Source organism: Pituophis catenifer, unplaced genomic scaffold, assembly GCF_029215685.1.
Source record: "Pituophis catenifer annectens isolate HBS135680 unplaced genomic scaffold, rPitCat1.0.hap2 SCAF_7, whole genome shotgun sequence".
NCBI lineage: Eukaryota > Metazoa > Chordata > Lepidosauria > Squamata > Colubridae > Pituophis > Pituophis catenifer.
The window spans coordinates 49347704-49372600 of NW_027256887.1; the positions used below are offsets into that span (position 1 = coordinate 49347704).

At 39.0% G+C, this 24897-nt stretch overlaps 2 protein-coding genes across 2 annotated transcripts in view; both read left to right on the forward strand.

The window, feature by feature from the left end:
* The window catches only part of PTPRQ (protein tyrosine phosphatase receptor type Q), an 87267-nt gene extending 85993 nt beyond the window's left edge, over window positions 1–1274 (forward strand). Inside the window, exon 45 of the mRNA XM_070947883.1 lies at window positions 1237–1274. Within this exon, the coding sequence (XP_070803984.1) occupies window positions 1237–1274 (38 nt within the window). The remainder of the gene's footprint in view (window positions 1–1236) is intronic.
* A 20106-nt stretch (window positions 1275–21380) lies between these two features.
* Window positions 21381–24306, forward strand: MYF6 (myogenic factor 6). Its single transcript, XM_070947147.1, has 3 exons — window positions 21381–22038; window positions 22387–22477; window positions 23685–24306. The coding sequence occupies exons 1-3, from the start codon at window positions 21460–21462 to the stop codon at window positions 23801–23803; spliced, it is 789 nt and encodes a 262-aa protein (XP_070803248.1). The 5' UTR covers window positions 21381–21459; the 3' UTR covers window positions 23804–24306.
* The last annotated feature ends 591 nt before the right edge of the window (window positions 24307–24897 follow it).

Genomic DNA, 24897 nt, shown 5'->3' on the forward strand with positions numbered 1-24897 from the left:
CCAATAACAATCCAAGTCATACATAGATAAGGCAATAGTTAAAATATCAATTCAGGGATATTCCAAGTACAAAGTCTTCTTACCAGTTGTTGTCATTACACAATAAAATAGTTCTTCTTGAGTTTCAAACAGGAACAAGTTCAGTATTAAAACATTCAATAAATAGTAGAAAGCAACAAGTAGCAATGATCAAACAGTGATCATACAGAGAGAACAGGTAGAGAGTAACAGCAAATAAGCAGATAAAATGGTGTAGTGTCCAGAAGCCATGATTCAGGCTTCCCCTTAAGTACATTGGCTACAGAGCTTAGCCAATCAAGATACAGGATGATGCAATACAGTCTTAAAGCAATATAATACCTTTTGACAAACATGTATTGAAAGTTTATATATTGCCTGACCAACTAGTTAGACAATAGCCATTTCCTAACACTAGTCCTCTTTTTATTCATTAATAATGGTATTCCCTGGCTTTATATTTTTATTCAGTCACATGCTTTTGTTCTTGCTCTCTGTATCTTTTCCACAATATACAGTCTATTACCTTATCGTATCATTTTTTCTTCCTTTACAAAACTGGGAGCAAAAGCCCTTCTAGTAAATTTCTTGAAGTGACAACTTTATGAGTTGATAATTTTGGGCCATGTTATAATTCATCAGTATCCAGATTTCTACTGTTAAGATAATAAATTATTTCATTGCTCTGTTCATGGAATTGTCTCCAGATGTATCCTGTCAATTCCCAGATCCATTAAAAATACTTTGCTATTGGGGTCCATGATTTTGCCCTTTTATCTTATTGGTGATCTATTGGATACAATTCTTGCCTTAGTTCTGCCAACCTCATTTTTCAGATTATCACCCTATTTTCCCTCTTTGCTTTATTTCTTGTATTTTTACTCAAAACACAAAATGTTTCTTACATGCCCTTTGATATCTTTTTATCACTAAGTACTTACACATACTTTTGTTTTAATACAATATAGTGTATATTATGTAGAGAGAGTATAGAATGTGTGTGTGTGTGTGTTTGTGTTAGTATGTAATTTACAAGTTTAAAATAACAATTAACAAAATTATGGTGGTTGTTTAAAACAACAACAAGTAGCTTATTCTTCCATTGATAATGGAAGCATAAGAAATCCATGTAATATATTTTAAATACTTACTAAACCTGTATGCGTAATTTATGATTAATATGTAGAAGGTTCAACCAGTATTCTCTTTCTTTTTCAGGTGATGTAGAACTAGAGTGGGAAGAAACTACTATGTAAATACACAGATGAAAATGCATTCCATTTCAGGAAACATACACTTGTGTTCATGTTGCTGTTGTTTCACAATAGGGGCCAAAATATATCCCCATCATACAAATTATTATAAACAAAAATATTTTTGTAGCAAAATAAAATTATAATAGTTGTTTTATATTCCATGTGCCTTCACAAATAATATAAATTATTAAATTATAATTTTATACTGAGTAAAATCTGATTAGTATAATAAAACTGTACACAATAAGAACAATCCAGCAATATACATTACAATAAAATACACATTGCAAGAGATTCTCAGTGGTTATTCATTTATATTATTTCTCCACTTTTTTCTAACAATAACTAATATAATATTGTAATCCATGATAAACTGCCATCATAATTATATTTTTCAATGCTAATAAGTAATGCAAGCAAAGATATACTATACATTACATACATTTCATAAAAAAGAGGTACCAGTTATACTTTATACCAGTATTACCATATCATATGGATCAACTCTGGTTAGACAAGAAAATCTGTAAATAACTAGGCACCAAGTCATAAAGCATTTAAAAAGATAAAACTAGCCACTTTAAATTGCTTCTGAAAATCTATTGGATAGGCAAGGCAGACTATTAATGTCAGTGGTGGAATTCAAATTTTTTTACTACCTGTTCTGTGGGCGTGACTTGGTGGGTGTGTGGTGTGGCTTGATGGGCGTGGCTTGGTGGGTGTGGCAGGGGAAGGATACTGCAAAATCTCCATTCCCTCCCCACTCTTGGGGGGAGGATATTGCAAAATCTCCATTCCCACCCCACTCTGGTTCAGCCAGAGGTGGTATTTGCCAGTTCTCCAAACTACTCAAAATTTCCACTACCAGTTCTCCAGAACCTGCTAAATAGCACCCCTGATGGGCATTAAGAAGTACAATATGCTTTTGAGAATAACTGCCAACCTATGTTCTGAGCCTGAGTGATCTTGGAAAGCCTTATCTATGTAGACCACATCGCAATAATCCAAACAAATAGTAATAACAGTAATAGAAAACAAAGAAACTAAGATGCTCTGGAACTTTAGAATTCAAACAGACATTCACCTGCCACATAAAATCCCAGACTTAACAATTGTCGATAAAGACCAAAAACCCTGGATAGTGGACATGGCAATACCTGACAGCAAAAGAGAAGAAAAAGGAATGCAGAAAATCACAAAATACAAAGACCTGCAAATAGAAGTAGAATAACTGTGGTAAAAGGAAGCAAAGAGTACCAATACTCTCAATCCCAAAAACATCTGAAACACCATTTGAAGACCATTGGCATTGACAAAATCACTATCGGTCAATTGCAAAAAGCAACTTTACTTGGAACAGCTTACATCCTGCAATGCTCATTTAATATCAAACAACGTCTGCCTAGTCCAGGTCCTAAGGAAGGACTCAATAAGTGGGCAAAAATGCCAAATCCAGTCTAAACATCTGGATGATTGTGTGACCATCCATAGCAATAATAATTCTACATGGTTTCAAAATTATAGCCAGATTCCTCAAATTCCCATGTATTCACAGAGAGAAACTTCAAACAGATGTCATTCAGTTCTAGAAAAGGGATGATAAGTTTAATTCAGGAGTATGCTTTACTCCCCTGCAATAGCGTCCTTGAATGGCAGTTGGCCTCCTTCCTCATGGTCTTCCAGAAACGGGGAACCATGCAGGGGTGGGTTCTAAAATTTTTTACTACCGGTTCTGTGGGCGTGGCTTATTGTGTGGGCATGGCTTGATGGTCATGTGACAATTATTTAGGATTTAGCAGAGGTACTGGTCTACCAGGCTTTTAACTGCTTGCAGAGCTGTACCGATCTACCCATTTATTTTTTGCAGGCACTGGTCTACCCATTTATTTTTGCAGGCACTGATCTATTCATGTATTTTTGCAGGCACTGATCTACTCATGTATTTTTGCAGGCACTGATCTACTCATGTATTTGTGCAGGCACTGGTCTACGCTTTTGTTTTCTTTTAACACTGATCACTGTAGGGCGGCCCTTTGAAGCCCCATGGCAAGAGTTTAAACAGTTTTTTCCCCTCTAGCCATCAGCTGGGACTCAGAGGCAGCAATAGATTGGGGGTGGGGCCAAATAAAAGGTAAGGATAACGCGGGCGTGGGAGGGGCAGGGGGGAGAACCGTTTTGGTGACATCATATCATCACTGCTACCGGCTCAGGAGAACAAGGCCGAACCGGGAGGAACCCACCACTGGATCCATGGCTATTCTGGAAAACTTTGGGGTACAAATTGTTTCCACTTAGCTTTATATTTTATTACTATTTTAATCATTTTATAGATTGTCTTCAAGTTACAATGACTTCTTCAGAAATCATACAAACTTATGATGGAGCAAAACAAGGGGGATTTATGACCAGTCTGCAAAATTTGGTGGTGTTGCACCAAAAACATGTGATTGTGATGTGGACACTTGGTGCCCAGCCTGTAATTATATTACAGCAATTTCCAATGTTCCCTTCCGGCTTCCCATCAGCAAAATCAATGGAAAGTTGGCACAAAGTCAGAAATCACTTCTACTCCTGTCAGTTTTTCACCTGCCTGCACTGTATAGTACCTTCCCATGCATTCCTGGCCCTTATGGCACCTGCATATCCCTATGTTCTGGGCTTCTGCATACCAACCTGCACCATGCCACCCCTCACACTCCCTAATGCCTGCACATAGTACCTGGCCACTTCTCCATAACACCCCTATATGTCTTGATCTGCTTGCCTGTGACCCAGGGGTGAAATCCAGCAGGTTCTGACAGGTTCTGGAGAACCAGTAGCGTAAATTTTGAGCAGTTCAGAGAACCAGTAGTGTAAATTTTGAGTAGTTCGGAGAACCGGCAAATACCACCTCTGGCTGGTGAGTGGGGTGAAAATGGAGATTTCGCAGTATCCTTCCCGTACCTTGCCCACCAAGCCACACCCACCAAGCCACACCACACCCACCAAGCCATGCCCACAGAACTGGTAGCAAAAAAAATTGAATTTCACCACTGCTGTGACCCCCCCCACACTCTTCGTTAGTAACCCATGCTGTCCTGGGGTTACAGCAGTAACAGAGGCTGCAGGATTGCCATTCCTATGGGATATGGTCATGTGACATCATGCTTTACAACCTCATTGCTTATCAATGGAAATCCCAGTCCCAATTGTTGCTGTAACCCCAAGGGTACCTGTATTCTGATTTTATATCCTAATACATACTTTCTATAAACTGCCTAGAACTTGGCAATTTTGAAGCAGTGAGTTAAAATCAATCAGTCAATCATTTAGCTAATTAATTTCAGATATACCTACATATGAAGATAACAACTGTATGCTATGAAATTACATATTGTTCAACTGAAAAGTTCCTATCTTCATTCTCTCATAAGATTACATGGACCCAGTCGCTGCATTTCAACTCAAGTTATCACTTCTGGTGGTTATAAAAGCAAAATTGGAGTGCAACTATTAGGCTCATTCACTTGACCTTCTAAAACAGCGGTCCCCAACCTTGGCAGCTTGGCAGCCCAGCTGAGGGGATGGAGAGGGGAACAGGGTCGTGTGAGTGGCAGCCCAGGGCACGTATGTGTGCACAGCTGAACTTGCATGAGGAATGGGCCGGCACAAATGTGCACAAGCTGGACCTGTGCAGTTCATGTGCATGTGAAGATAGGTAGTATTTTATTCCTCCCCCTCTGTTGAGGGAGAGGTGTTTAATTCTAACATAGATGGATTCTTTTACCCCTCTTTCAAACCAATGGTCCTCTCTGTCCAAAATGTGGACTTTTCTGTCTTCAAATTTTTCTTTGTCTTTCAAACTTTAGCACATAGCACACAGATCCTGTCACAAAGAACTCTGAATCCATTCTCTTGTAACAGCTTTCTCCAACTGATTTCTTCCAAAATCTTCAACTTCCATTACTTCCATTTGTCATACATACTGGAATTTATGAAAATTAAGGTCTATAACATCTGGAAAGTGCCATACTGTGGAAAACTAATTTATTTCCAAATAAACCAAATGCCATATAAAGCATTTATACATCCCAGGAATATACAATTTAAATATAAATTTGTGTCCTTACGGCCCTGAGTTGTGAGTGAAGGCTATTATCTGTAGATGCAACAAATATATTTTGATACAGGAAATGTGAATCACTGGAGTTGATGGTATCTAGGAAACTAGCATTTCTTTAAATATTTGCTCTTTATTATTATTTTTTTTATGGGAATTGAAATATTATCTCATAATCCTGAACAGCTGAAAACTCACCCTGTGATGCTATGAATATTCTTCAGCTTTTATGCAGCACACGATAACTTCTCAGGAACAGTTGGGTTTTTGAAGCAATATATGACGATCTGAGATAGTTGGGTTTGTTTTATGCTTCTAAATTCTTGTCATAACACAGGCTTCATATTACTTTTTTCAAAATCATTATATTATGTTGTTTTTTATATATGCTACTGTTAGGCAGTTTTGTAAACCATTAAGACACATTCACTATGAAATATATGACATTATCCAGCCAAAAATAAATTCATCTTCTCTGTGCTTATTTCTGAATTGCTGGAGTGTACTATTAGTAATGGGGGATGTGATGGCTCAGTGGCTAAGATGCTGAGCTTGTCGATCAAAAAGGGCAGTTCGGGGGTTCGAATCCCTAGTGCCGCGTAATGGGTGAGCTCCCATTACTTGCCACAGCTTCTGCCAACCTAGCAGTTCGAAAGCAGGTAAAAATGCAAGTAGAAAAATAGGGACCACCTTTGGTGGGAAGGTAACAGCGTTCCATGCGCCTTGACAAATATGATGCTTTACAATTTCCCCATATCTCCTGAGCTGTCTGAGGGGAAGGGGAAAACTCCCAAAATCTGTTGAAGGCAGCCTTGGTGGATAGGAGCCTGCTTCTTCTCTGTCTGTGGCAATTGTTGGTTTCCTTCTTCCCCTGACCCACTCCTGTTAACAGGGAAGAAAGTAAGCAGTTTTTCTTTCCCTTTCCCACCTCATAATACACATTATTACAGGTAATCCAAAATGTTGCTCAGTTCTTATTCAACTAATCTTAAGAAAGAAATTATATTGCGGGTGTGGGGGGAAATTATTGCCATTGCTGTTTGCAAGCTATTATTAAATTTTAACATGTCTTATAGGAAAGTGAGAAAATGAAACCTTTCTCAATATGAGAGATAATCACTCAGGTTTACTGTAATGTACATTTTAAATTTATTTATTTTTAAAGGCAGCCTTCTCAAAGTGCTGCTTGGGAAACCACATTTCATATGGCCCTATAAAATGTTTATTGCAGGACAAAGTTATCTACTGTCTAACAAAAACATAACAATATATTTGGCTTTCTGGTTATTTGTAGAAAAAAGAGGACTTATCTAGATATGCTTCAAATTAAAAATGATGTCCATTATCACAGCATGTGGAAAAAAGGAAGATCTCCTGAAGCAATAATGCACGAAGAACTTTTTCATGGAGGCTAACTCAATTTTAAATTCACCTGTCAGTTTAACGGTATAAATTCTTTTTAATACAGAATATGAGGAAGAGGTGATGTCCACAGCTGTTCATATCCTTGGTAAGTCATTTTATGCAGCTCCTGTTTCATTGTGCTCATCGAAAACACGTGTTCTTCATTTATTATGCATCTACATTCAAGTATCTGATAAATTTCTTAGGGAGATTTTTTTTTTACATATGTGATATATCACATTAGTTGCAATTGATACAGATTTTCAGAATCAAATATTACTAACCTTGTGGTTCCAGGAAATGTGTTTTACTTTGATAAGCCTTGTCAAATTTCCTGATACTTGACCAATTTGACTAAGAATGATTGATTTTGTGTTTGCATATGAATGGATAGAAACATATATCATTAAAAAGCTGTTAGCACATGTTTAATCTTCCTCTCGGTCCCTTCAGAATCCAATGTTTAATAATGTGAGGCATTCTTAATGTTCTCTGGGTGGTAATCAAATGTTTGTGAATGTTCATATAGGTACTATTGAAAATTCTGTGGCCTTCCCCTGCCCAATTCAGATTAATGTCTCAAGGAGCAATTGAACTTTCTTAGTTTTTTTTCCTTTAGCTTCTCATCCAAGAAGTGACCTGGATGTTTGAGAATCTCCATGGATATTTACCTCACATTAACCTATTATAGGTAGATATCAGAAGACATATGCCTGATTTATTTTTAAAAACACACACACACAATTTGATGTCCATTAGACAACAGCATTTAATCTTTGTCCTTGATAAAGATTAAATGCTATTATTAAAAATAATTACAATAATTGTTCAAATTCTTGTGAAAATGACTTAGTTTACTTTACATCATATCCAGGCCTTATACACAGTGATAATAACTGACAGTGACAACTGACTAATGGCAAGAACAATTAATCAATGAAATGGCTTACCTCTGGAAGGTAAGTGGGTGCTCCATCACTGAAGATTTTCAAGAAGAGACTGAGCAGCCATTCAGAATAAGATAAGGTCTCCTATCTTAGGAGAGTGCGGCCGCGTGGGTGGTGACGGGAGTGACGTGGCGCTCCCATGTAACACCTCTCCTGTGTGAGCTGCACTGGCTCCCGGTGGTCTTCCGAGTGCGCTTCAAGGTTTTGGTTATCACCTTTAGAGCGCTCCATGGCTTAGGACCTGGTTATTTACGGGACCGCCTGCTACCACCAATAGCCTCCCACCGACCAATACGCTCCCATAGAGCATCGGCCAAACAATGTCGACTGGCAGCCCCCAGGGGGAGAGCCTTCTCTGTGGGGGCACCTACTATCTGGAACGAGCTCCCCCCGGAGATACGGAGGATCCCGGATCTGCGTACCTTCCGTCGCGCGTTCAAGACTTTCCTATTTCATCAAGCCAGCCTGACCTAAGTCTTTCCCCTTTTAAATGGAAATTTTAAATTTGGTTTTAAATTATTGGGGTTTTAAATTTGTTCAGCCAAATTATTTAATTCGTTTTAGTCTATTTTAAATTTTGTATTGATATGTTTTATTCTATGGCTGTTCACCGCCCTGAGTCCTTTGGGAGTAGGGCGGTATACAAATTCAATAAAATAAAATAAATAAAATAAATATTTGAGCAGAGGGTTGGACTAGAAGACCTCCAAGGACCTTTCCAATCCTATTATTCTACTTTCTATGTTCTATACCTTAAAATGCTTGTATTCTTGTTATATGTCCCACTGGCCATAACTTTATATAGAAGATATTCAATTATTTTGTTTTTGTTTTATACATTTATTAAGAGTTTTTCCATACAATAAAAACAGAAAAAAAAGAAAAAAGTACAACAAATAAAAATAGAAAAGAACTAAAGTTAAGAAATATTATAACTTCTGACCTTCTTTTAAATGTATAGTTACAATGTTATAATCACTCCTCGCTCTTAGATATTTTACAATAAGTCAATCAGCCCATCAATTAGTCCAAGTCTCTCTTAATCTTCTAAATGATAAATCATTTCATTTCTTTCTCTTTCAGCAAAAAGTCCATAAAACTTTCATAAAACTTTTGATCTTTCAAAAAAAGTTTTTGTTGTTGTTTTCTGACCAAACAAGTTAATGTTGGAATTTCTGCATATTCTAATATTTTCATAATCCATCCCACTGGATTTCATCGTTCTTCCATCATTGTGCATATAGTAATCTTGCTGCAGTTACCATATATAGTATGGTACCTTAACCCACTGAGTTTGATTTCAAATCCTATATTTGGATTTATTTTATTTTATCTAAAAAAGTTTCCTTGTAAAGTAAATACTGAACTCTGACAACTATTTTATTTAGCATCCTTCTTCCGAACCGAACCGAACATTGATATAACATTGGATTTATTTCTTCTACTGGACTAAAAATACCTTGTAAAAAAGCATTTTCTTGCAAGACATGTCATAAATACAGTAACTCTGAATTAGTCCCTGTTAAATTTTCTAGGAAAAAAATATTTTTTGAGCAAGATTTTATGAACAAAAGAATTTTTTACAAATAGTAAAGTCACAGACAGTAAGTTTCTTCCCTCCCACCATCTCTCATCCCCATATAAGATGGGTTTTGTCCTTCAAGATGATCACCCTATTCACATAGCACACTATTTAAAAAGGTTAACATGAATGTGTTTGTTGCCATGCTACCTCCGAAGTGGCTCTCTAATTACAGTGGTGGTTTTCAAAGGCTGAGTATATTGTCTGAACCTGGAATAATTTCTTTTCCCATTTATCAGTGACCAACATGTGAAACTAAACACTTTTTAATGTTTTAAAGTTTTTGTTTTAATATTTTAATGTTTAAAGTTTTAAACTAAAAACCTGAATTTGAATTTGTCCAATCTGAATTGTGACTGCTACTTATCCACTAGCACAAATGCTTTTAACCTAAAATATTTGCCCCATGTTTTATTAAAAACTGTGTGTTTACTTTGTCATGGTATTGTGAGTTAAGAGTGTACTGGAAAAAAAATGATCGATGCATTTTAAATATTCTTCAGGTGTTTCTGTCCAGTCTTTTTACCTTTCATAATATTTTATAAGTTATTATTATAGATATAACCCTATTAGGTTACAGTACGTGTTGTATGGTCATGCCCAATTATTAGGGAAAGGCTGCAGTCATATTTCACTGGGACAAATTTCATATCAAAGTCACACATAATAGGAAGCTTGTCCTTACTAGTTACATGCTGGCATGCAAAAAGACAGTATAGATTTGGCAGAGATTCAAACATTTCTGAATAATCTGAAGGAAGAAGCACCATCCTACAATTTGCAATAGAAAGTTATTTTTTATATATATAAACATGAAACTTATGGCATGTTTCAGGTATTTTGTGGGTGCAGAGGTACGTATGTGTGTATGAAAATACAGTATACCTACTTAAAGAAAATGGTATCCATGTTAACTAGAAAAATAGGTAGGTTCATTTAATAATAACCAAAATAGTTATTTCTAATAACATTGTTAGGTACATTTAATATAATTCTGTGAGGCAATGAAGCTGGGGTTGCTGTCCCCATTTGGGAAAAGCAGCTGTAGCCAGATGGAAATGCTTCCAACCCATTCACCCACCCATTCCCCAAGGTTCATGCTTTTTCTCAAAAAGCCATAAATGTTTACAGCTCCAGAAACTAGTGAGAAGATGAATTCATGGATTAGTGAATTCATTCGTTTGTTTGTTTGTTTGTTTGTTCATTCGTTCATTCCCCACTCACAGTTTGCTACCAACCATCCACGCTGGTGTCACAGGTGTCTAGCTAATTGAGTCACACCCCAGCATTTTTAGGAATAGGTCAACATCCATAGGTGGCCTCACTTGAGTCAGGCTGTTAGTCTATAAAAGTGTGTGTGAGTTGGAGAGAAAAGCAAGAAGACAACACTTAGCAGCCAAGGAAGCAGGAAGCCACATCTGGATTGTACAACTATTACAAAAATCTAATAGCTATTATCAAGCTATGGTAAGCAGCATATCCTGATGGGATTCCTGCTTAGACCTTAGCAAAGAGCTTGGCCTGGAACAAGGTAGCAACCAAAAAATGGAGCAAACTCACTGAGACAACACCTCATCCCAATCAGAGCAACACATTTTGGAAGAAGACAAAGGCTGCAGCCATTTTATAGACTTTGAGATGTTTATTTGTTATAAAGACTAACCATCAAAGATTTATTTATGTGGTTACATCAGCTTGCAAAGTTTAGGAAGGTTGGGTTAATCCAGAACATCAGGAAAGGTATTTGTTACAACAAAGTACTTTGTGGAGAAAATAGGAAGAGAAAGGAGTATTGATACTTCTCTCTGTATACGTGTATATGTATGTATACTGTATGTATATGTACATGTAGGATCATAATAAACAATTATCAATACAAAAAAAGTCTGGATAGTGGCAGTACCTGGAGACAGCAGAAGAAAAAAAACTTATTTATTTATTATTAATCAAATTTCTATACCGCCCTACTCCCGAAGGACTCAGGAGATAATCCCAAAATACAAAGTTCTGCAAATAGGTGTAGAATGATTACTGCAAAAGAAAGCAGATGTTACCAGTAATAATAGGTGCCTTGGGTATAATCCCAAAACATCTGGATCACCGGTTGAACACTATTGGCTTTTGCAATTGCAGTCAATTGCAAAAGGCAGCTTTACTTGGAACAGCTTACATCCTGTGACAATACTTTTAACACCGTCGAACAACATCTGCCTATCCCAGATCCTTGGAAAGAATATGTGGATAAAAATGCCAGTCTAAATATTTGGTTGACAGTGCAACCAAATATAACAATAATGCAATGCTTTAATTCCATTATCTTTAAATAATGCCAATCTCTAGATACTGGTAAGCATTTTCAGCTTAATATCTGTGGTTCAGTCATCCAAGTTATCCTTGTCTCAAAAGTTCTTTTTTCAAAAGGCAACAGGACTGTTTTTTCCTTGAGAAAGAAGACATTTTTTTGCTTCTCATGCTAGAAGCTTTATCAGTTCTGATAGCGGGTGGATAGAAGGATACGAAAAATAGGAAGGATAAGTAATTCCTTTACATCTCATATGCAAATTTTATCATTTTCAGATATAAAATATTACAGTATTGTCAAAAACAAATTACCAAATTCCTTAAAATCCCAATATGGAGGTCTTCTAATCCAATCTCCTGCCCAAGGCAGGAGTCCTTATACCATCCCAGACAAACGATTATCCAAAGTTTTCTGGAAAATCTCCAGTGATGATGCATGATTGAAGTATGAAAATGTTGAAGAGCACCGAGCCCAACACAGAACCTAAAGTTTCCCACTGCATGCTTCCTCCATGTAGATGGAGATCCATTGAGGACTACACACTAAGACTGACCAACTGCAAATTCATCTGGTGCGGTAACTATCTATTCCACATTGCACTAAGAAATAGGCTGCAGTGTAGTTTATCAAATGCCTTACTAAAATCCAAGCATACAATATCCAGAGCATTTCCCTGATCCACTAATTCTTTATCAAAGAATGCAATAAAGTTTGTCTAGTATGTTCCATTTTAATAAACCCATACTGGCTTCCAGTAATCACCTTGTTCATTTCTAGATGCTCACAAATCCATTTGCTTATCTTTTCCAGGATTTTCCCAGGTATTGATTGGTCTTTAGTTTCCTGGAACCACTTTTTAAAATCCTTTTTGAAGACTGGAACTACATCAGCATTTTTCAATACTGTGGTGGTTCCCCGTACTCCAAGAGCTCTGAAAGATACGGCAGCTTTCTATATCTGCTGTAGTTACATGGTTTTTAATAAGCTTAACAGTCTGGGATAGAGGTTAGGGTGCTGGCCTAGAAATCAAAAGACTATGAGTTCTAGTCTTACCTTAGGCATGAAAGGTGGCTGGGTGTCATACTCTCTCAGCCAATCCACCTCACAGGGTTATTTTGTGAGGGAAAAGAGGGAGAGAAAGAGAAAGAAATATTAAGTATGTTCACTGCCCCATCAGTTATTTATAAAGTAATAAAGTTGGGATAAAAATCTAATAATTGAAGAAATAAACTTATTTTGCACCGACTATATGTCAAAACTCAATTTTATTTGTTTTTTCATTGAATTCACTTTTTAATAACTGACTGAATCAATTAAGAAAATTAAAATAAGCTTCATAGGTCCAAACATATTTATTAGGATTACAAAATTATATTCAAGTTTTAAACTTTTCAAGAATTCATCAGAAAAACTGTACAAAAGTAAGGCAATGGAGAAAATAGCAGGAACAATGCAAACAATGGCTTTTATATGATGGCCATTAAACCAGGGGTGAAATCCAGCAGGTTCTGACAGGTTCTGGAGAACCGGTAGCGGAAATTTTGAGTAGATCGGAGAACCAGTAAATACCACCTCTGGTTGGCCCCAGAGTGGGGTGGGAATGGAGATTTTGCAATATCCTTCCCCCAGGAGTGGGGAGGGAATGGGGATTTTGCAGTATCCTTCCCCCAGGAGTGGGGAGGGAATGGGGATTTTGCAGTAATCTTCCTCTGGAGTGGGGTGGGAATGGAGATTTTGCAGTATCCTTCCCCTGCCATGCCCACCAAGCCACGCCTACCAAGCCACACCACGTCCACCAAGCCACGCCCACAGAACTGGTAGTTAATTAAATTTCACCTCTGCATTAAACCTGTGAGAAAAAAGGAAAAATTTGAATAACTCATTTGATTTGAAAAATTAATCCAATATAATTCAGATGTTCTAATCAAACTGAATGAGATCAATTCAGTTCACTATTTCTGAATTTCTTTGGAAAATTTATTTCACTGTAAATGCAGGAGCATCAATTCAGTTATTTGATTCAATCTAATAGTAGTTTTGACATTCAAGTTCAATCAGTAATCACTTTATTGCATTGCCTTTAGATCAAAATTCCAACTTTTTTGCACAACCTTAGCGATTGTGTGTGTGTGTAAATATTGGCTTTGGGACTAAACATATTAGTCACCAACAGGCACTGTAAATATATTATACCTGGGGTCTTAAGACTGATAACACTACACCACCACTCTAACACCAGTTCAAAAAAAATAAATAAATAAAAATAAATAGGGTTCCTTGTCTGTTTAAAGAAAGTTGTGTGTATAGAATCTGATTAAGTGAGGAACAAAAATGAAGTGAAATGTCTATTTTTTTCCACTGAATTCCAAAACATTTTGGCCTTTCAAATCCCATAGGATTCTTGATTTGTAGTAGGGTTGGCTGTGAAGTTACTGAACTCTTTAACTCAATGTGTTGGATACTTCCTTGTGAAATTTAATTTTTAGAATCTGTGCCAGGATAGGTCAACTTACTGAAAAGTAATCTACTATCCCATACTGGAAATGTCATCACTCAGTAGTGATGAAAATATAACCTGATCTAATAACCCTTCTCAGATTTCTCCTATCAGACAACAGTATAGTATTTTTTTTTCAAAAGAAACATCTCTTAATTAAACGTATTGGATGGCATATGTGTAATACACAAAACAACCTCAGGTATTATTGGTCCTTCCTTGAACAAGTAATGTGTCCTCTTCTGTTTTAAGAGCTGAGATACAGTTAGCAGTTAAATAATTGTATACAAGTAATAAAACAATGTTCCTATTTAGCCCTTCCTAAACTCTTCTCCAGATATGTTGGATATTAACATCAACAATTCCATGCTAGCAGAAATATTTGTCTGGTTGAAGCAATAGTTCAACATGTATTAAATTCATGCTTATAATTATATAAATTACCTAATATGTTCTTAATAAGTAAGTAAGTAAATAAATAAATAAATAAACAAACAAACAACTTGAAGAAGATTGCACTCAAAGGTAGAACTGGATGCCAATGTCTCAAGTATATGTTTACATTAGTTGTTCTTCTAAATAAATACTGGTGTCAATTTGACATTGATTGATGTGCTCCATCTGCTCAATGAGAGCAGTCTTCATGATTATCATTCTGAAGGATAATTTTTTCTTCCACCTCTGAACTTTTGCTTTCCACGCTGAATTAAATGTTATGTTAGTACATAATAATGTGTGGAGGAAATCAGACCTAAAACTTGTGGGGACCCCAGGGGCAGGAACTGGAGCACAATGTATTTTGGGGGGTGGGGTGAGGGAGGCCCTGGGAGGGCCAGGGCAGGTATTTTTCACATTTCTGAACCACCCATTTCCCTCAAAGAGTGACTCTGGGCAATGCACAATAAAATATTATTATTGGGTTTGAAATTTTTCATATGGCTTATGTACTCAGATGGACTTGATTTAAGGGTTTGATGTTGATTGAAAAGATCCACTTGCATGAGAGGAACATTACTCTGTTTATATTCTGAATTGATAAAAAGACTTCAAGATTAGACATTAGAGGGCACCAGATGCCTACTTTAAAAGAAACTTAAGTGACAGAAAGTTTTTGAATTATTTTAACATTTTACTAGCATCTGCTGGTATAACTACAGAAGATTAGGCTCCATTGAATAAAATTGAAATTGATTTATGGGTGAAATTTTAAAAAATTAGCTTACAAGGAGATGGAAATAATGAATTTACAAATGAAGGATGATTCTTATTAATTCCAAAATCTTATTCCAACATGCTATAGCACGTTGGGGGAAAAAAATTATTTTTTTCCTTACTATTGATTTTTTGTATTGATTTTTTTTCCTTTTTGTTATTCTTTAACAATAAAAATATAATAAAAAATTTTAAAAAAAACAAAATCTTATTCCAAATCCATCTAGTCCCTTAGTTTACTTGTAATTTTTCAAAATCAACATTCTAATTGCTCTTTTGCTGTTTATTAAAAAGATTTTTTAAAGTTAAAGTTAAACTTGCATTTAAAACATCTTAGTGAAAGAAAGGAAACCTACTCAGTGCTATAAAACATATTGTTCCAAAATTTCCTAATAACTAAAAAGGAAGTAAAAACCAGTTTCTGAAAGTGACTAACAAATGAGATTCAGGGACTCCTCCCTAAGATGGCTGCTGGACAGTAAGAGTTTTTTTTCTCTTTCTCTTACCAATGATCTGCTAATATTGCTGCCAAAGCTGATTCTCTGGCAGTGCTGCTCCCTGAATTTGAGTACTTAGGAGACAGCTTTTGGATAGTCATGGATCCATCTGGGAAGGAGAGTCTTGAAGATTCCAGTTCCATTTGGGAGTGATCAGAAAGTCATTGGTCATCCATCTTCCTTTCAGCAGTTTATCTTCTTAAGCATACCTGAGTTTTAACTTCAGTTTTTGAATTTTCTGTTTTAATCTACTTTTTATCTTTTAAAGTTGACCATGTGGCTGAATACTGATTTATTTTAACCCCTTGCTGGACTCTACCTGTTCTCTTTTTTCCTTTGATTTATGCTGTTTTGAATAACTTTCATTTTCTGTAAGAAAACACGGCATATACTTGGATGGTGAAAGTGCTTTCATTTGATTTACATTAATCTTGGACTCTCACCACAGGGCTTTTTCATTTTTTAAACTTGCCAAATACTTACGAGTTGTTTTTCTTTTCATTTAACCTTGGATCAAAATATCCAGAAAACATCTTTCCTGTTTTTTTCCTGCATCAGTGTCCTTTGTTTCCTGGCTAAATTACACAGAAAAACAGTGTATCAGATTACAGACAAGCAAGGGCAGCTGATATCCAGAAAAAGTCCTTTAGGTAACATGCAATTTTTAGTTGAAAGCTTTTTTAAAAAAAAGTTTGATGAAATGATAATGGCTGTAGAAAATCTTCAGATGCATGTAGTTCTGGATAAATTAGATTCACAAAAGGAATGTGATTAAAAAGCTGCAAACCATTGGAAGGGTGTCAGCAACCCGCGCTCCTGAGCTGGATGCGGCTCTTTGGGCCCTCTTCTGCGACTCCCTGTCCCATCACTGGCTTGTCCTGCCCTTTGCCCTCCCCTCCCAGTCACTCCTCACCTGGCCCAAACACTTCACCAGGTTTTGTGGCTCCTGGTGGTTTTTTTTCTGTGGGAAATGGGTCCAAATGGCTCTTTGAGTGTTGAAGATTGCAGACCCCTGCATTGGAAAGTCTGGAAAAAGATATGGACTATTCAGACATAGAACCTACTGAGCAAGTTGCATACCCCTCTCTAAAGTTCAAGCCTGCATTCTTTTACAATAGCAGAAGCCTGTGTGAATGGAGATGTGATAAATTGGATTTTTGGAGAAGGACTGAAGAATTTTGGGGAATGGATGTGTTATATTTAATCAGAAACCACTTTCATCTGGATTTTGTTGGGAAGATAAACCAATTGTGGAGACTGCATTTGATATTTAATTGGTCAACAATTGATAAGAGATGTTATTAAAAAGCAAACATGGATGTGTATATGTGTATGTATGTATGTATATATATATATGTATGTGTGTATAGTTAATATTTCGGGTTTCTTCCCGTGTAATTGTGGATATATCCCTAAAAGGGTAGACGTGACGTTTCGACAGAATCCCATCTGCCATCATCAGGCTTATGTCAGCAGTCTTTTGCAGTAACTGCCATTGCTATTTCAAATCTGGTGCTGGTATTCTGGGATGGCTCCACCTTTTCATTCTGATTGGTTGGGAGTCCCAGTATGTGTTTATTGGCTTGGCTTCGGGTGTATGGTCAGTTTTTCTCCACTAGGTGGCAGGGCTTCATCTTTGTGGCTGGTTTGAATATGATTTGGTTGGGATTTGTTTTTTGATTAATGTTTGGTCTATGTTTTATATTTGGTGTTAAAATTCGTCTATCTATGAGAGCAGGTTTCCAAATAGTAGGCAGACGTGAAGTGTCATCCCGTTTATTCATGCAATATGGTCTTTTTTCTATTTCAATTGCTTCTCTGATTATCCTGCCATTGAGATGTTCTATGTTTGCAACTGTTTTTGTTTTATTAAAATTAATATTGTGTCCTGTTGTATTTATGTGTTGAACTAATGATGATGTGTGTTCTTGCTTTTGTATTGAGTTTTTGTGTTCCTCGATGCACACACTCATTCTTCTGTTGGTCTGTCCAATGTATGTTGATGGGCAGGAAGCACACGGGATTTCGTATATGCCTTGATCTTCTAATTCTATTTTGTCTTTGGGGTTTCTCAGAATGGACGATATCTTTCTATCTGGGCAAAATATGGTTTTGATGTTTTTGACAACATAGACCAAACATTAATCAAAAAACAAATCCCAACCAAATCATATTCAAACCAGCCACAAAGATGAAGCCCTGCCACCTAGTGGAGAAAAACTGACCATACACCCGAAGCCAAGCCAATAAACACATACTGGGACTCCCAACCAATCAGAATGAAAAGGTGGAGCCATCCCAGAATACCAGCACCAGATTTGAAATAGCAACGGCAGTTACTGCAAAAGACTGCTGACATAAGCCTGATGATGGCAGATGGGATTCTGTCGAAACATCGCTTCTACCCTTTTAGGGATATATCCACAATTACACGGGAAGAAACCCGAAATATTAACTATACACACATACATACCCGTGAAAACTTACATAAACATATATATGTATACATATATGTATATATATGTGTATATATATATATATATATATATGTATGTATGTATGTATGTATGTATGTATGTATGTATTGGGGGGGTGTTAGTGCACCTTTTTTCAATGTCGTGTTTATGTTTTTTCTTTTTTATATGCTTATTGAAGTTTTGTATTTTAATTTCTCTCAAAATGAGTTAAGAAAACAAATGAGGCTCAGCAAACCTTACCCCCTTATAGGTTGCATTAGGGCTGGGATCCTGATTGAAATCCTTCCACTGTCAATGTTTAACTCATGAGCTGACAACAAAAACCTCAGTTTTTATAATCCAGTGATGGTGAACCTATGGCACATGTGCTGGAAGTGGAACGCAGAACCATCTCTCTGGGCACGCTAGCTGTCGCCCGTTGTTCTTCTGGGTTCCGGCACTAACATGCACACAGGCTAGCTGATCTTTGCACACATGGGAGTGCAGGAAACCAGCAGAGCAGCTCCCTGTGCACATGTGTGCACCGGGAAGCTGAGGTTCACCAACACTGCTATAATCTGTCCATGGGGGAGGGGGAAGCTGTCTGGAGTTCAAATGGACAATCTCATGATCTTTCCTTATTCTGAAGAGTCTTTGCCATCCAGTATTAGCTATCTAGTCATCAATATCCATTGCAATGCTGTCCTCATTCCTTCAGGGACATTTAGTTCATCATGAAATCTCACTAAAAAGTCTTCAGTGTAATGTTTTTCAAGCATTTGTTGCTGAAAAAGGCTATATCATTTTAAATAGCTTTGAATTTTTAATCATTCAGGTAGGAAAAAATATATTTGTATCATATTGAATTAATTTCCATATATGTACACATTTGAAGATAAATATGTATTAATTATAAGATTAATGTGTGTATTACAATCAGTTGATCATAATACCAGACTTCAGGTATATTTCAGCAAGGCTTCTAATTTAGATCTAAGAACCATAAGCAACATTTTGAAAACCAAATTGAGTCCCCAACTTTTTGGGTGTGATTAGTATTTCTATGTGGCAGAACAAATTTTCTCTATAACACATACTGCTTTTATGTTTGTTCTTTGCTAGCTTAACATGACTTTTCAACTAGTAGTCTGAATCAGATTTCAAAATACATTTAACAATAAATTTATCTTATCTGTGACCATTCATAATCCAGGAAACTTTAACCTTCTTTTCTAAGAAAAAAACCCATTACTTTTGACTTAATACAATCAATATTGTTATAATTCAGAAGCTGAAAATCCAGGGCCACCTGCATCTCCTAAAACTTTTTGGATTACTGGAGTTGTCCTTGACTGTACCGCCATTATTCAGCATTCAGATGGGCTTAAAAGAAGAAAAGCTAGAGCCCTGTGCATAATAAATAATACGAGGAGGAAAATACTTCTACCGTTTTGTTGTCTTCCGCAACAAGATAATAGAAAAAGTTCAGCCCCCAGTTGCCAACTACAAATTATTAGTTTTCTGGTTGCAAGGGCACTGCTGTAAAAGCTAGTTACTTCTGCAGGGACATTTTCTGAAGTGTCTTGATCACTTGATCCCTCCCTGATCAAAGAAACCAGACAGACTGTTTGGATTCCAAGCTCTTTCACTGGAATTAATGTTTCTATCTCTATGCAGTAGAGTTATTTGTAACATGTACTTGCAACTCCTTGAAACCAAGTTTATACATTTATCTAAGGAGACCTTTTTTTCATGAAGGTGAACAACAAGGTTATCTTTTACAATGTTTGGTATGTTATAGGCGCTTAATAGGCAAAGTACAGAAATTGGTCATGCAGATTTTGGCTTTAAACCATTGCTTTCACCATTCCATCTTCCTATTCCTAAATTGTTAGGGAAAAAAACGTGGCCATCAGAAACCAATCCAACTAGATGTGTCACTAAGCATATGCATTATGTATATCAAAAACAGGAAGCAGTAATTTTTATTTGGTCTGAATCGGAGTCCAACTGTATTGTTAAAAACTACACGTGCAAACAAGTAATTGCTACTGGCTTCAAACCCGGGGTCTGATTGAAAATCGGGCAATCTGGCATATATGGCACACATATATCTACTGAATGCACATTCATTGTATGCTAACAGAGTCTTATGAATTAGCCCATGGATGGATGGATGGATGGATGGATGGATGGATGGACTGATGGATTGATGGATGGATAGTAGATACTCTTGGACCACACCTAATTGATGTGGGTCATAGGAATGCTATGCTGAAAGAAAAAGCCAACAATAATGCTCAGCCCAACAAAGATACTAATTTGCTCCTTTGCTGATATAATCTTCAGGCCTACTTTGGGAATCTATACTTAGCCCTGGGCCCATAAGGATTCATCCGTGTTTGGGATTGAAATTGATTACAGGTAGTCCTTGATTTACAATAGTTTGTTTGAAGTTATAAGGGCACTGAAAAAAGTGAGATGGCCATTTTTCACCCTTACGATCATTGCAACATGATCAAAATTCAGAAGCTCAGCAGCTGACTGATACTTATGACGATTGCAGTGTCCTGAGGTCATGTTATCACCTTTTGCAACTTTCTGACAGTCAATAGGGAAGCCCGACTCACTTAACCACCATGTCACCAACTTCTCAACTTCCGTGAATCACTTAACAAATGGGGCACAAAGGTTGCAAAATGGTGCAACCAATGTCTCACTTAGCGACAGAAATTTGGGGCTCAACTGTGGTCGTAAGGCAAGGATTACCTGTACTCCTTTTTTCCTTCACACCCCACCCCACACTCTTACACCCAGAAACAAGCAACTCAGCTTTGTCATTCATTCTGTCCCCACCACCTGGTTTTTGTTTTAATGGCTCTTGAGTTTATAATTTTGGGGAGTGGGGGGTGGGGGAGGGGAGATGTGTCCTTTCTGCTCCTCCTTTCCTCCTGGCCCATCACAGTCTCCGGCTGGCACCTCGAGCTGGCTTTCTGCTCGGCTCCTAGGAGGGTGATGTGTGGCGACAGCTAAAAGTTGGATAGAGTTTCACGGGCTACTATATATAAAGCAGCCCAGGGCTCTTATGTCACCGCGCTAATTAAATTCCGTCGGGCCGCTTCGCCGGCGCGCCTTCGGCCAGCCCCGCCCCCACCCCCGGGAGGCCCAGAGGCGACCCGCGAGCCCATCATGATGGACCTTTTCGAATCCGGCTCCTACTTCTTCTACCTGGACGGCGAGAATGGAGCCCTGCAGAGCCTGGACATGGCCGAGGGGTCGCCGCTCTACCCGGGCAGCGACAGCACCCTGTCGCCCTCGTCGTGCCAGGACCAGCTGGCCCCGGAGCCCTGCGGCGGAGGCGGCGGCGGCGGCGGCGACAGCAGCGGCGAGGAGCAGCACGTGTTGGCGCCGCCGGGCTTCCAGCCGCTGCACTGCCCGGGCCAGTGCCTGATCTGGGCCTGCAAGACGTGCAAGAAGAAAGCGGCGCCCACCGACCGGCGCAAGGCGGCCACGCTGCGCGAGAGGAGGCGCCTCAAGAAGATCAACGAGGCCTTCGAGGCCCTCAAGAGGCGGACGGTGGCCAACCCCAACCAGCGGCTGCCCAAGGTGGAGATCCTGCGCAGCGCCATCAGCTACATCGAGAGGCTGCAGGAGCTGCTCCAGCGCCTCGACCAGCAGGACAAAGGCCACGACCTGCTCCTGCCCGTTGGCGATGGAAGCGCCGGGGACAACGGCGCTTTCGGCTTCGGCGGCCCCAAGCGCGGAAACGTAAGCGCGGCTCGGCCACAGAGACTGCCCGGACACCCTTCTCTCCACTTGGCCTTGGCCAGCCGGGGAAGAGGGCTGGGCGCGGCAGTGGGGCGGGGCGGGGTGCTTGGAAGTGGCTGGTGATCGCCTTCCCCTCTCCCCCACCTTCCTTCCTTCCTTCCTTCCTTCCTTCTTTCTTTCTTTCTTTCTTTCGTTTCTTTTCCTTCCTTCCTTCCTTCCTTCCTTCCTTCCTTCCTTCCTTCTTCCTTTCTTTCTTTCGTTTCTTTTCCTTCCTTCCTTCCTTCCTTCCTTCCTTCCTTCCTTCCTTCTCCTTCTCCTTCTCCTTCTCCTTCTCCTTCTCCTTTTCAGATGGCCACCCTCGACTACTTGAGCACCTGCAGCTCCGCCTGGCCGAGCGGCTCTAACCATTCCCGGACGCTGCCGATCAGCACCAAGGAAGGTAAAGCGCGCTTCAATGCTGGGCTGGCGGGTTGTTCGGAGCGCACTTCTCAGCCTCTGAGTTAGCTGGGGAATCAGGGCCCCGGCCAGACATCTGTCCTTCGCAGCTTTGGCCCGAATTGGCTCCCAGGGCAGCCCAAATCCTTACAAATCCTTCGATGGCCACAATTAATAAAATGGAGTGGCTGTCAGATGACGGAAAGAGACTCAGCCAAACGGGATTTTCTGTCGCGTCTGAGAGTTGCAATGAGCCATCAGGGAGTAAGTGCTGATTTCATCAGGATAACTAAGTAGCCTAAAATTGTGACCGGGGTTTTATATCTAGAATACCGAAAGCCGCATCTGTTTTCCGTGTAGTTCAGGTCCAGAATCAAAACAAGCGTTTTGTACAGCCGGGTCTTCCTTTTTTTAAAGACTCAAGGCAACCGGCATGTTAAAAGCTGATTTCGAAGTTTAGAACTCTTAGGTAAAATGCCTGTGGGAACATTTTCCTTCCGAAACAGCTGAGCTTTAGGATCCAGTTTTATCGGTGGAGGTTTACAGACGATTCGGAGATAATAAATTCCACTGAATGAACTGGAAAAACTTGGTTTCAAAGCATAAATTTAAGCCGCCTAACTGGCCCTAAATTTGATTGAATTAAAATAATCGAAACGTCTCGGACCACTTGCTGCGGCACAAGTTTTCCTAGACTCCCGGGGTTTTGTAATTCAACGCAGCGAGTTGCTGGGCCAGCTGCATGTGAGTCACATCGTCACATTGTGCACGTAGACTCACATTGTGCGCTTGCCTTCTTCCTTGAAAGAAAGCAAAAACGTTCAGAATTATTAAGGTCAAACTACCTTGGAATCGAACTTGAGCCCCCCGAGGATTTCATAAGGACCTTGAGAACTGCATGAAGGTCATAGAAGCAGCAACCGTTTCTTCTTCTTCTTCTTCTTCTTCTTCTTCTTCTTCTTTTTGACAACGGCCATTCAGTTCTTGTATCACACCCGACTGGAGGTGCAAATGATGGTGAGATTTTTAGATCCCGAAAGCCGGTGCCGTCATAAAAGTCTGGAAGGTGCTAACCAGCAGAATGAGGGTGATTAAAATATAGGGGGGGGGATAGCTCTTGGGTGACGCGTTACGGTGGAAAGTTGGCTTCCTTGCTGTTGAGTCTCACTGGGTCCTGGATCTTAAACGTTTTTCCCTTCTTTCCAAAACAGGAGGAACTCCCGTGGATTCTTCAGCCTCCAGCAGCCTCCGCTGCCTTTCCTCGATCGTGAACAGTATCTCTTCCGAAGATCGCAAAGTACCCAACGGGGAAGAAGTGGTGGAAAAATAGTGGCCCGGTAGTGTTTTTGAAAACGGGGCAGTGGAAGGAACTGCTTGAGTTCGCACTTTGAAGCGAAACCTCGAATTAATTTAATCTTCTGGAAATTCTAGAGGGGAGAAAGGGGGCAGCGCAGCTGAATAAATTAATGTGCACCTTCTTCAGAGGAAGCTTTTCCCATCCGATAAAGGGAACCGCCCCTCTCTGATTTAAATTCTATTTTTTATTTATCTCTTAACTGTTTTATAATTAATATATTACTTTGTGTTTGGAGAACAACCTCCTTGAAACGCTCGTTCCTGTTGGAAGGACGCTTATGATCTCGAGATCTTGGTTTGTGTGTATGTGGGTGTGACTGTGTACGTGTGTCTCTGTGTGTGTTATAAAATGACAAGTATATAATTTTAGTACTCTCCCCCCTTTTTTAAAACAGAATATCTATTTAAAATGTGGGATGTGATCTTGTATATAAGAAAATGTAGGTAACATTCCCAAGGCTGTAAAATAAATCTCTTTGTGTACAAAACTCTTGACGGGAATATTTTCATCTTCCTGTGGGATTCAGTTAAAAACTGGAAGGAAAAGAATAAATGAAGGAAAATCCGGAAATCCCTCCTCCTCTCCCTTCCATCAAGATCGACATCTATTTTTTCCTTCAAGTGTTTTCTGTTACTAGTAAATGAATAAAAGGAGCCGGAATTCGTAACTCTTGTTGTTCCTCAGCTCAAAGGAATTCCGTCTTTGGAAGTTTCTGAGGCGGCCCTCTCTTCTCTTGGTAGGTACCCGGCTAGTGTTGGATCAGTTGAAATAAATCAGTGTTTCTCAATGGACCCTGGGCGTTAAACTGGCTGGTTTGATTGCCTTTGGGACCCCTCTTGACAGTCGACCTCTCGCTTTCCCGCCCCTCCCCCCCCCAACGCGACCTTTGTTCGAGACTTCATCTCGTGCGTGTGCCGGAACCGTTTCCAGCAAAACTAAAATATGAACGGCTGGATGAGAGTAACGCCCTATCTATCGCGCGTTGCTGCAGAGTTCCCAAAGACCCCTTAGGGTTATTTGACTGGGATCGGGTATCAGCGCATATGTGCCAAGGTTGAATCACAGCT